The sequence below is a fragment of the Gracilinanus agilis genome, chromosome 1 (assembly GCF_016433145.1).
Source record: "Gracilinanus agilis isolate LMUSP501 chromosome 1, AgileGrace, whole genome shotgun sequence".
Lineage (NCBI taxonomy): Eukaryota > Metazoa > Chordata > Mammalia > Didelphimorphia > Didelphidae > Gracilinanus > Gracilinanus agilis.
Window position 1 is genome coordinate 252,900,545 of NC_058130.1, and position 13,704 is coordinate 252,914,248.

At 36.7% G+C, this 13,704-nt stretch overlaps 1 protein-coding gene across 1 annotated transcript in view; it reads right to left on the reverse strand.

Moving 5' to 3' along the window:
• Positions 1 to 13,704, reverse strand: part of POLR1E (RNA polymerase I subunit E) — a 38,419-nt gene that overhangs the window by 13,592 nt on the left and 11,123 nt on the right. Inside the window, exons 2-5 of the mRNA XM_044657527.1 lie at positions 7,329 to 7,432; positions 4,938 to 5,014; positions 3,805 to 3,890; positions 81 to 139 (exon numbers count right to left, since the gene is read on the reverse strand). Of these exons, the coding sequence (XP_044513462.1) occupies positions 81 to 139; positions 3,805 to 3,890; positions 4,938 to 5,014; positions 7,329 to 7,432 (326 nt within the window). The remainder of the gene's footprint in view (positions 1 to 80; positions 140 to 3,804; positions 3,891 to 4,937; positions 5,015 to 7,328; positions 7,433 to 13,704) is intronic.

Below are 13,704 nucleotides of genomic sequence, written 5' to 3' on the forward strand. Positions count from 1 at the left end.
TTTAAGAATTAGAATTCTCTGACCCCGCTGAGAAGTCTCCTGTCAGTTTACTGTCCCTATCTTAGGGTCAGTGTACTTACCTGATCTCTGTAAGATTTGGTCTGATTTCTTAATGTTGTTTCACTATCCTTCAAGTCATCTGCAAAAAGAAAACCAAATTATAAGGCTTTTCCTTCTATTGCAACCATTATAATTTAATACATATTGTCCCCATCAGCAACTATTTCAAGCTACATCAATTATGAGTTAAATGTGGTCTATGATTTCACCTAATAATAGCATTAAAATATTCTACTTAGGAACTTAACAGTTTAAAAGATAAGCATCAAGTCCCTTCGAACAAATGAATTAAAAAGTAAAGTTACCAAATTCAATGTTCAAAATTGTTCAATGTCAAGTTCACAGAAAATCTTTTTTTTTTAAAATTTAAAAGATAATATGAAGTACTCTCCTTGGCAATCCAGCATGTTCTTTTAAGTTAACTCTTTTTTTCAACAAATGTAAATCTTCTTTTGTTTTACTTTGTCATTATTTAAAGAGAAAGCTATAATACACCAGGATGCTAAAAAACTAAAATCAAAACCTTCCAATTCAATTATTTCCCTTAAAAGGCTACTATATATTGGGGCACCTAGGTGGTTCAGTGAATATAGATGAAGATAGAAAGTTCTGGGTTCAAATTTGACCTCAGATACTTCTTAGCTGTGTGATTCTGGGCAAGCTACTTAACTCCTATTGCCTAGCCCTACCACTCTTCTCCTTAGAAGATACTTAGTATTGATTCTAAGACAGAATGCGAGGGTTAAAAAAAAAAGCTACATATTATTTGAACTGCATTTTAAATAAAAACTATGACCAAGTATAAAATAAAAATTGGCAAAAACCTAGACATAAGCAGGTCAACACTCGTATTTACTTTTTTTTTTTTTTACCCCTAACTTAGGTGCATTGTCTCATAGGTGGAAGAGTGGTAAGGGTGGGCAATGGGGGTCAAGTGACTTGCCCAGGGTCACACAGCTAGGAAGTGGCTGAGGCCGGGTTTGAACCTAGGACCTCCCGTCTCTAGGCCTGACTCTCACTCCACTGAGCTACCCAGCTGCCCCACTCATATTTACTTTTGCCAACTTCCCCCCTTAACCTGCCAACACATTTTTCCTTGTATTAGGATGAGATTAACAATGAACTTCAATTTCCCTGTCCTTGCCACTCACGCATTTTTTTGTATGTCTTGGGAAAAGAGAATTTTTTTCCCACTGAATCCTGAAAGCACAATCTTAAATAAGAGTATAACTGAAACATTTCACCATTGGAAAAGAGTAATAAATATTAATGCTTAGAGGATGTACAGAGAGCCCCAGCTGGTCATCACAATGGGTTTTCCTGGAACCCTACAAGAAGTAATTTCCCACAAGAACAAATGGCAGAGACTGCATTCTGATCAAGGAATTGGCATCAAATCAATCATGGAACTGATCAACAAGTCTAACACAAAATACAACTTTCTTTCTTTCTAACTCTTACTTTCTATCTTAGTATTGATTCTAAGACAAAAGAACAGCAAGAGGTAGGCAATTGGGATTAGGTGACTTGCCCAGAATCATACAACTTGGACAACTTTTCCATAATTATGTAATAAGAACAAAATTATGTATTTAGTCAGTCTCCAAACATCCAAGCTAGAAGGGACCTGAGAGATCATATTTGTAAATCACTACAGAAAGGTGAATTATAAAAGTATATACATGGCACAACCACCTCATTTTAGAGATGGGATTTCTGGGACTATTTGCTTAAACCATAACTAGTTAGTGCCAGTGCTGGCAAGAAAGCTTACACTTCCTAAGGCTCATCTTACTACAGCAGAATGTACCTGCCCCATTAAACTTCTATAAAATGACCATAAGTATGTTATATACATTATTAATAGCTCATATCTAACATCCACCAAATATGGTGGCATGAAAGAGAAGCCCAGCTCTCCCCATGCATAGTACAGCAAAGACCTAAAATGAGCATGAGACTGAATAATAATCAAGAAATACAAAGAGAAACAGAAAATTCACAGATATACAGGCCTTAAATTTTCCAGGGCTCTAGAATGGAGGTTGGGGTGAAGACCAGAATTTTTCAGTGCTCAAGCAAGGGACACTCCAAGGGATTTAAAAAAAAAGCCCACAGCACTGTCAAGGGACATCACAAGAGGCCATAGCCTGCAGGTCTTTTGACCAGGCACATTTGAAGGGTGCTCTAAGTCCCAGGAACTTCAGAAAGCAGGAGCAGGAGAATTAGACAATAGTAGAAAAGACCAAATCCGAGCCTGATCACCGCATGTAAGACTGTATGAGAGAACAGAGCTTAGCCCTGACACAAAATCCCAAACCAGTGAGGCTAGAAATGTGAATTAACAGAAGAAAATATCAAACACCTAATATGTAGAAATATTATGGATTAAGAGACACTCAAGAAATAAATCCAGATGAAAAAGCAGCATCACAATTAGAAACTGAGCCTCAAAGAGAAAAAAATGGCTTTGACCATAAGGATAAAAAGGGTATCTGGAAGAAATGGAGTAGATAATAAAGGGCAAAAAAGGAGTTTGGAGGAAAGACCTAAAACTTCCAGGGGCCTGATCTGAGTTAGATTCAGTTCCTAAGGAGAGTAGCAGACTTCACTTTTAGAAATACAATTCTATCATCTAATTCACTCAAGAACCCAATTAAAGACTTGTTAGAATCTTCACATTTCTTAAGATAAAAGCTAAAAGCTAAATTCTGTCTCCAAGTACTACTTTAGTTATAATAGTCCTTTTTCTTTATCTTTTCTTAAACTACTACATGTAACAAGCCTCCAGAATGCAGACTCTTCACAGAACTAACAGTTAAGTTAGTTTTAACAAGAAAGAAGTTTTTCCCTACCTTCTTTCTCTGCCTTCTCTAAATTCCTGGCAGATTCTCAAAAACTAAAAACTCTCATATACTCCTCTATTCTGCCTGACTCTATGGGGAGAAAAATCTCACAGTAACATAGTTACAACCAAAATCTCAATTGCTGGCCCCCAAAATGTCTTTTCTGCAACATTTAACTCTTAAATTCCACTTAACTCTTAAAGACTAAGTCCATCTCAAACATAAAGAATGTATTTTAAAAGATACAAACTATCTATAATCTTTGTGGGGAGCACCTTGCCAAACAAGTGTTACATATATAAAAGAATTTCTATTAGGAAGGGACTAAACTAACAACCAGGAGGCAGCTAGGTGTTTCAGGGGATACAGTGCTGGGCTCATAATCAGAACTCAAGTTCAAATCTAGTCACAGATATTTGCTGTGTGATCCTGTGCAAATCACTTAAACTCTGCCTTTTCAGAAGGAAATGGCAAACTATTCTAAAATCTTTACCAAGAAAACCCCATTGACAGTATGGCTTATGGGGCTACAAAGAGTCAGACACAACTGAACAATAAGACTAATGTTTCTTTTAACTCTGAGATTCCATAATTCTAAAATTTTCCGTTAACTTATAAGTTATTTTTCAACTTCCATTATCCACTAACAATGTTCCTACACTTGGTCCCATTGAGGTATAGAGTAGTAAAGAATGGAGGAACCTTAGCAATAATCACCTCAAAACCTACTCCCTTCCTGTTATTTTCACTATAAAAAATCTATGTAAATAAATTTTCAAATGAGTGTTTAAATAATGCATTTCCAAAATTTTACCAATGAAATAAAAATGGGCATAATTTCACCTTCTTAAAATGAATGACTTGGACTTAACAAATAAAAACTTCTAAAAGAACCTACCTGAAAATACTGGTTGCATATTAAACAATTCAGCATCATATATTTCCATTTGGCCAGAGTTCTTATTCAAAACGCCAACAAAGTACCTACAAATAAAACAGAACTAGTATTAACATATTTAAAATTTCCCCCTATTTCTCTCTATATAAACATAGCTAATGGAAATTTAGATGTGAATATAATTGATAAAAATCTGAGTATAAGCATATCTACTTTTTATATGTCTATACCAATTGACTATCCTTTCCATTCATAAATAATCAGAACTTATAATAGAACATATTATATAACTACTCTGTGAATCGTTTCTATGTAGGAACAAAAAATACAATAGCATCATTATTTCAATATTTGAACTAGAAAGGGAAAAGCTCATAGGAACTTGATTTTAATCTAATCTTTAAAGAACTGACATTTTTTACCATGCCCCCTCAGTGACAAAAGTGGTAAGGTACTGAATAAAGAGTTGTGGCATGTGTTGTCAAAAAGTGGTAGTTGTATCAGTTTTTCTTAAATGTTTTCCTTTATTACAAGAAGTTGTTCCACAATGGGAGTGGACAGTGATATTGGGAAATGATTACATTTTTTTCTTTTTTTTTTTTTTAAACCCTTAACTTCTGTGTATTGGCTCCTGGGTGGAAGAATGGTAAGAGTGGGCAATGGGGGTCAAGTGACTTGCCCAGGGTCACACAGCTGGGAAGTGGCTGAGGCCGGGTTTGAACCTAGGACCTCCCGTCTCTAGGCCTGACTCTCAATCCACTGAGCTACCCAGCTGCTCCCCAGAAATGATTATATTTTTAAAATCACTAAAAAAAAAGAAATGCAGTTTTCATTTTCAACCATATATGGTACCTCAGAAAACTTTCTATAAAAGTTCTGAAGAGCCCTTTTTGTCAAATACCAATACCAGAGTACATATCTACAAATCACGTCATTCTTTTAATCAAGTTACATCATCTCTCTAATTTTATTTACCCTGTAATTTTTTTTTAAATCCCTTCATATATAATGCAAAAACTTTAGGCTAATTCTGGAATAGTTATCACAAGATATAAATTAGTAAAGTTCTTCCCATTGTATCAAATGATCAGTTTTTTCAACCAATGAAAGCAAATAGTTTTTTCTTCCCCCACCTGCATAAATTGTTGCATTTCAGTGCTCCACTACCAAAGTTATTTCCTATATAGGAAAGTCTGTCTGTTTCAGCAGCCTAAAAAAATGAAAAAAAAAAAAAGAATAATTTCATTATCAACATATAAAAGGTATTTGCCATTGTCCTATCTTCTTTCCTACATTTACCCAATATGCTAGGCATGACATGGGAAACTGTTAGGCAAGAATGGGACATTCTAAAGTCCAGGGATGGAGTCTTTTAATATTCTTAAGTTTTAAGATAGTTGAACTACTTTTTCACTTAAAAATAAACTATGAGCCAACATCCATTTTCACAATAATAATGGCACTTATTATCAGAATCTATGATCTGAATATCTTTGTGATGGATGGGTAATACACAGTAACACTTTAGCATCTAATATTTATTAGACCATAAAATATACTTTAAACTTCAGTAAAAGAGATCCACAGCCCACAGCTAACAGATAGCTGTCATAAGAATTTTAAATCTGGCAATAAAGAATGGCATTTGACTTCATTGATGAGTTCAATTATGAGCTGGCATTAAAAAAAAAAAATGCTAATGCCTATTCAAGGAACCAGTCTTTACTGAAGTTATGCTGACCTCTAGTGGTCTGTTTCAGTTTTGCACTTCATTAAAGCAGTTGAGAGACACTCCAATGTACCACAAACCCCATTACTTTTGTTTTTTACTTTGAAGGCGACATGAGAATTAGATTCTCTACCTGGTCTAAATTTCATCTTTGGTCATTCCCATTACATAGGCATTCACAAAAATATTGCTGTAAGTATCAAATATGAAAAAGCATAGAGACTAATGTGAATTCACATAATGCAGAATGAAATGATCAGAAGCAGAATAATATACAGTGACTATAATGTAAAAGGAAAAACCAAAAAAGTGAAATAGAAATCCGTACAGTTATAATGACCAAGAATGACCTTGGAGGTCAGTTGAGAAAATATATCTTCCTCTCTCTCACAGAGGTCTGTGACTGGGTAAAGAATATGGATGCCTATGTAATAGGAATGACAGAATAGGAAATTTAGCCCAAATTGAGAATCTAGTTTCTCTCCAATCAAGAATTATTAGCCTAGGGGGCAGCTGGGTAGCTCAGTGGATTGAGAGTCAGGCCTAGAAACAGGTCCTAGGTTCAAATATGGACAAGGCCATTCTCCTCAAAATCATTTCCAAAACTGAAGAAGTAAATATGATTAAATTTCAGATACTACTTTTTACTGAAGTTTTTTTTTAAAACCACTAGATCCTGATGATTTTCAATACTACAGGTTATCAACATATGATCTTCTAAAATTTTTCCTTTTTAAATTCTGAATACCAAATAAAAGACTATGTTAATAAACTTTAGTACTGAAAAATGGCCATCCTAATCACTAACTCCACTTTCTTAATTGCCTGACTCCCTGCCCTGAAATTGAAGAAAAGGAAAAATCAAACCCTTGTAACAAAACAAATTGTCACATTGGCTGTGTCAGAAAATGGTGGTTTCATTCTGCCCCAAGTCTATCATCTCTCCATCCAAAGGCAAGGAGCATCAAGATCTGTTCTTTAAGTATCAGCAAAGTCATTAGGATAGAAGGCTTCAACAACTTGGGCTAACATATTATCTTAGAGAAAATTCTTACATTTAACAAACCAAGGCCTAGAAGTAAACTTTCTTTGGGCATATCTATTAACTCTTGATTAATTGGGCTATTTAGGGTGAGGGACAGATAAACTAAGCTGAGGTCAAGGCCCTTTCAGTTCAGGCTAGGGAGAGAAGGAAAGTCAGCTCATGTTATCTGAAAGGTAAAGTGTGTGAGTGTGTGTGTGTATGTGCACATGTTGTCTTCACTGATTGAGTATTAAGTACCTTTTAAAGGCAAGGGACTACTTCATTTTTATTTTTATACCACCAGCACCTTGCAGAGCAAGTACAAAATGCTAATTGATTGACTGAACAGTCTAATAATTGACTATCTAAAACTGGGCCTGTCTTAGTCAGATAGCAACTTGACTAATTCTGCAGTGGCTCAAGCAGAGCCATGTGCTTACTTGTAGGCACTGTGGACTGGATCCATGGATAAGAGATGGGACTAGACTACAAGACTTCTGGGTGCCTTGCTAGCTTTAAGATTCTATGTCTGGGTGCCTTGCTAGCTTTAAGATTCTATGATTTTAAATAGCCTTGGAGTATTTTAAATAGTTTCCCTCTGATGCCCACAAAGCAAAATTGTTACATTTTGATTAAGTACTCTATTTCCAAGTCTACCCGTCTTGCCAGAAAGAAGGAAGGAAGGAAGGAAAGGAAAGAAGGAAGGAAGGATAGATGAAGGAAGATATCTTACATTGCAGAAACTGAAAAACTATAAACAAAGTAATTTACCAGTATCCGTCTGAACTTCTTCCTGGGGTTAGTGGTATCTTTGCTCTTATATAATGAAAAATTCACATTTTCAGAATTCTGGAGTTTCCCATTTGAAAACTGAACTGTAATAAATACAAAGAAAGTGATAGATAGAATGAAATTGAATACGGAGTGGATTTTTTAAAATTACATTAATGATAAAAAAAAACAACTGTGAACTGTACAGTAAGAGAATCCCCAAATCTGGACTGCTATATTTATGAATGTCACAGAAGCAAACTGTCAGATCCAGTCTCCCTTTACATAAGAGAGGTAACAACAGACAAAACTAGTTTTGGTAAAAAAGAAACGGAAAATCAAGAATTAAGGGATAGTCACAGTGGTTTTAAAATATTTAAGCAGGACCTAAAGGAGAGACTAAGAGAAATTTTATGACAAAAAGTAAAAGAAATGACAATTATACTCTGATAAAGTACAACCAAAAAACAAGAAAAAAAAATCAGAATGTAATAACTAGAGGTAGGAGATTTGGAAAGCTAATCATTTTCTGTACTCGATTAGCACATGGACCCTTGAGAATACCCTCTCTAACCAGTCTATAAGTAAGCTGTAAAGTACTATAGAAATATTAACTTTTGGTGTTATTATTATTGTGTATTTTACCAAGATGGCATATCCATAGTGAGAATGGGGGAATGGAGAATGAAGAGAAAAGGAACTAGTTAGCTTTTGAAAAAAAAAAAAAAAGATATCCTTTTAATGCAAACATGGTGTATCATCTAGCTATGGAAGGCTCAATGCATTGAGTTGGGCTGTAAAAAAGAAATTTTGATGTAACCTGAAGTGGAAAAATGGTAAAGACGGATGAGAAAGAGAAAGGAAAGGGGTCATTTTGAAGTCTCTCTTCTAATTCATCCTTCACACCACTACTTTCTTAGTCTTCCTTAGACACTGATGATTTAGATAAATAGATCATCCCATTTATTTATTTTATTTTTTGCACAGATTTTGGTGCTTTACTGATGGTTCACAACATAAGCCCAAATGCAGGGGTGCACTGGGGCAAGAACTGTGTATGGGACATGAGAACTCCAGTAGAAGGAAATAGGTTAGGATAATGGGCTGCCCAGTGATGGAACTTTTCTTTTGGCTGGAGATAAAGATCTGTGGTTTTCTACTTTACGCCTTGGAGACCCTGTAAATGGTGATATCTACTTATATGGTTGCTATAATCGTACTCACTGTCCTGCCTGGAAGTAAGCTTAATTAAATGGTCATTAAAGGCAATATCAACTCCTGCATAAAATATAGAAAAATGGATGCTGCTGTTAAAGTTGTAGGATAGAATCTCATCCTATGGATAGCCCAAGATGCCCTTCAAGCCCCTCTGACACCTGTTTCATCATTTTCTTGATCTCATCATATTTGGCAGATTTCTTAAGGCAATAGGTCAAATCTACAACAGATCCAATGCTTTGCCCACAACCTTAGCAATACCAGTGACAACAGGGATAATGTCTTGGGCAGCACCATCTATACCCATCATGCCACAACTTGCCAGGCAGTAGAAGTAATGGCATGGAATGTATTCCACAATGTCAAGTTGTCATGAATGATCTGAGGGGGTGTGGTGCAAGCAGGTGGTAGTGCAATAGGCATCATATTTCTCATGGTTCATTCTCATCACAAACATAGTAGTAGCATCAGCAGAAGGGGCAAAGCTCTACACTTCAAGTGAACCCTAGCCTTTTTTATTGTGTTAAAGGCACCAGTAGACTCTACTATGCATCTTCCCATTCAATACTGTTGGGATCACATTCTTAGGACATAGTAATAATGACTTTTCCTTGAATGACCAGCTTTCCATTGTTGGCTTGACAGTTCTCTTGAACTTGCTATGGGTAGAATCACTTTAGAACATAACAACTACATAGCTGAAGTCAAGGAATAATGTCCATTCTGCCAAGGTAAATGCAGCCTTTATCACCAGATCCCCAATAAAGTCAAACCTACTGACTCCAACCTTCACCATCTAGTCTCCAAGATGCAGCAGCAGATCCTGGCACCAATCTTAGAGCCATGATCAATCAGCAACTATTAAATACCTATGATGTGCAAAACAATAAGAGAAGTTTTGAGGGGACAGGAGTTTAAAAAACAGCAGTCCAGAAACATATAGTTAACAGAGTTAAAATACATATACAAAAAAATTAATACAAGTTAGAATCCAGTTAAATATAAATAGGTACTTAAAATAAGGATTGAAAGGAAAGAGAGAAGATTGAGGAACATCACTTCTAGCTGGGGAAATGAGAGATGGCATCACAGAGATGGGAGCACCTGAGCTAGATTTTGAAGAGAAAGATTTCAACAGGTAAGAATCCTTTAATGTCAGCCTCATGTCTACTCAACAAAGTCCAAATTTATTTAGGCTTTACTTTCAGAACATTTCACATTATTCTCTTCTTAGACAACTAGGTGGTACAGTGGATAGAATAATGGACTTGGAGTCAGAAAGACCTAGTTTAAATCCTACTTGAAAGATATGTGACCCTAGGCAAGTCATTTAGCCTCTGCCTCAGTTTCCTCTGCTGTGAAATGGGAATAACAGTGCCTACCTTGGAGGGTTGTTGTGAGGCTCAAATGACATAACATATTAAAAGTGCTTTACAAAACCCTCAAAGCATTATATTAAAACTGGCTACTGTATTTTGATTAATAATCTCTTTTCTTTTCAAACTGTTCTCTATACACATTCTACATTTTCCTACCTCTATATCTTTGCTCATGTTGTTCCTACAATTGTATGGGGAGGAAGGCCTCCCTCTACAAGTGTTACCTTCTCCATAAAACTGTCTTCCAGTTATCCATAATCTCCCCCATCCTATGTAAATCATAGAGTACCTCTTATGCATTTAGATCTTATCTTGAAATATAACTAGTTACCAATGTGTGCAGTCCATCTAAGTGATTGCAAATATCACCAGGACAGGGAGGGGAAATATGATTTCATTAATATGATTTTCTTTGTATATGGAACTCCAGGTATATAAACATCATAATCATTATAGTGTGCAATTTATAGTCACAGTGGATTGTCTGAAGGTAATGAATTCAGTGACTTGCCCAAGGTCAACAATTTAGGCTCCTCAGGGGGATGTCTGTTAAGTTTTTTTTTTAATTCGATAATGTCAAAATATATGTATATTTAACTCTTTTAGGAGTAATTTCTGGGGGAAATGTATAATTCTCAGAAGAAAATGTATGTTTTATAATCTATAATGTAAAGTTTAAATTCTTTTGAGAATAATTTCAGGATAAGGATCTTGCCATCTCCCCAGAATCCAGACGACGAACCTGTTCAGTGAAGACACCATGAAGATCTCTGGAAAGCCTTCACTGTACCATGAAGACCAAAACTGAACTTTGGGGTGCAGTTGATTGAACTATGGGGAGTTGAATTTGAACTGAATGTATTGTTTTAATTGTACATGTTATGCCAATAGGGGACTGCCCCCAAATTGGTTTTTTGTCAATGCGGCTAATTTTATCCATTGTTTATCCATTTCTTTTATCTCCCCAAATTCCTGAATTTTTAGAAGTTGTCTATGTTTACAGGTCCAGTGAAGAAAAAAGACCAACTTTTTTTTTTTTTGCCGGACCTCAGGGGGAAATGTTAATTGGAATTTGGGGGATGCCATTTAAAAGTATATATATATTTTCTATGAACACGTGGGGACCTTAAAACTACATTTCTCGTGGTCCAACGGGTTTCCTATTTTGGATTACGTATTCAAGGTGAGGGACAGCTTTAAATAGGGGGAAGTGACTTTGAACTGGTCTCTCAGCTAGCAGGCATGGGGGGGGGATATGAAAGGTAAAAAATGGTGGAGGCAGTCTGAATACTTATAGGCTCCTGGTCTAATGATTTTATCTCTATCAGTACAGCTTTAATTAAAATACTAATTTCTACATTTATATCAGTCTTTATTATTTTTAATCTTAACAGTTCTTCCTACCTTTATCCATAAATCCTCCACTGTATTATAGTGTCATCCACATTTCAGCAGCAATTCAAGGCTTATGATACAAGAAAGCAGCTAAGTGGTTTTGTGGATAGAGTGCTGGGTTTGGAATCAGGAAAACTTGAGTTCAAATTCTGCCTCAGACATTTACTATCTGTGTGATCCTGAGCAAGTTACAATTTCTCTCAGCCTCAGTTTCCTTCTTCATAAAATGAGGATAATAACACTTACAAATAAAGTGTTTTGAAAATGTTTTAAATATACATTTATATGCAAAACTTAAAGATATATATCTTATATATTGTATGTGCAAACCTTAAAGATAGACATATAGACTTCCGGGTTAAGACGGCGGCAGAGTAAGAAGCAGCTCTTAACCTCTCCTGACCGAAACACACAAAACTCCTCAAGGGGACATAAAAACAAGTCCAGACGAACAGAGGAACCCCACAACAGGGCACAGCGTGGAAGGTACGTGGAATCGAGACATTTCCAGGCTATAAAGGGCTCTCACTAAATCTCGGGCTGAGCAACCGCCCCACCCCCACCCCCTCCACACACAAAATCTATAGCTCTGAAGCCAGCTAAAAAGAAATAGAGCAAGTTTGGGGCACCCATCGAGTCATTGGCAGCTCCGGGGCCTGTTCCTGAGAGCAGCAAGATTTAGGACCCCAATAAGCCAGAGCTTATTGAGCGCGAGGGCAGAGAGTGGACGCCCAGCGCAGAGCGCACAGGCACTGGCGGAGGCATGGGTGGAGGCAGACACAGCCAGGAACTAAAGCTCTGAAAACCTGAGTGGGGAACCAGTGCAGACCAGTATACGACTGTGGAAGCAGCGTCCTGAGACTTGTAAAGGAACCTCCTGCAGTGGATCAAGCAAGGGGGTCCACTAGGGGGCTTGACCTTGGAAAAAACCAGATCTCAGACCTCAGGTACCAATAGACCGCGGACAGACACTGAGCGCGAGGATAAACCTGAGAAGCTGCTGGGCTAATGATGGCTACCCAACCTCAGGAAAGTCAGAAGAGAAAGAATAACAACAAGAAAAAGAAGCCCTTAACACTCGACAACTTTTACACAGAGAAAATCCAGACAACCGAGCAAACAGAGGAGGAGAACAAACAAGCATCCGGACCCTCCTCAAATAAGGAAAACTCCTCACAAGCTATGGAAGAGTTCAAAACTGAGATTTTTGAGGAAAATGGAAGAGATCTGGCAAGAAAATAACTGTTTAAAAGGTAAAATCTTGCAATTGAACACCAGAAATGACCAGATTGAAAAGGAATTCCAGAAGATTATGGCCGAAAACCGAAAGATTATAGCTGAAAATCAATCCCTAAAGGCTAGAATCGAGCAATTGGAAGCTAACGATCTCTCAAGACAACAAGAACAAATAAAACAAAGTCAAAAGACTGAAAAAATAGAAGGAAACATGAAATATCTCAATGAGAGAGTGACAGACCAAGAAAACCGGTCTAGAAGAGACAATTTGAGAATAATTGGTCTTCCAGAAAAACCAGAAATTACTAGAAACCTGGACTCCGTACTAAAAGAAATTATTCAGCAAAATTGCCCTGAAGTACTACAACAAGAGGGCAATATAGACATCGAAAGGATTCATAGAACACCCACTACATTCGACCCAGAGAAGAAATCGGTTAGAAATATTATTGCCAAATTCAAAAGCTTTCAAGCAAAAGAAAAAATCTTACAAGAAGCCAGAAAGAGACAATTCAAATATCAAGGAGCACCAATCAGGATCACACAGGATCTGGCAGCCTCCACGCTAAAAGACCGTAAGGCTTGGAATGCGATATTCAGAAAGGCAAGAGAGCTGGGCCTGCAACCACGGATCAACTACCCATCAAAATTGACTATATATTCCCAGGGGAAAGTATGGGTATTCAACAAAATTGAAGAATTCCAGGTATTTGCACAGAAAAGACCAGGGCTAAATGGAAAGTTTGACATCGAACCACAAAAATCGAGAGAAACCTGAAAAGGTAAATAAGATACAGAGGGGAAAGAAAGAAAACTTATAATTTTTAAATTTGCCTTTTTAAGGGCCTCAGTGAGATCTAATTATCTGTATTCCTATGTAGATAAATGTTATGTATAATTCTCTGTAGTGAACTCTATTCACTATTATAACATTCACTATTATAGTAATCAGAAGAATAATTCACAGGGTGAGGATGGAACACTAAATAATCTAAGATGGCCTGGGGGATGGGAAAGAGGGGGTAAATAGCAGGGAACACCAAGAGAAACTTGAGGGAATAAGAAAATAGAATATTCTATTACACACAAAGAGGGCATGGGAGGGAGAGGGGACAAATACTATTATAAGAAGGAGAGGAAGAGAGCAT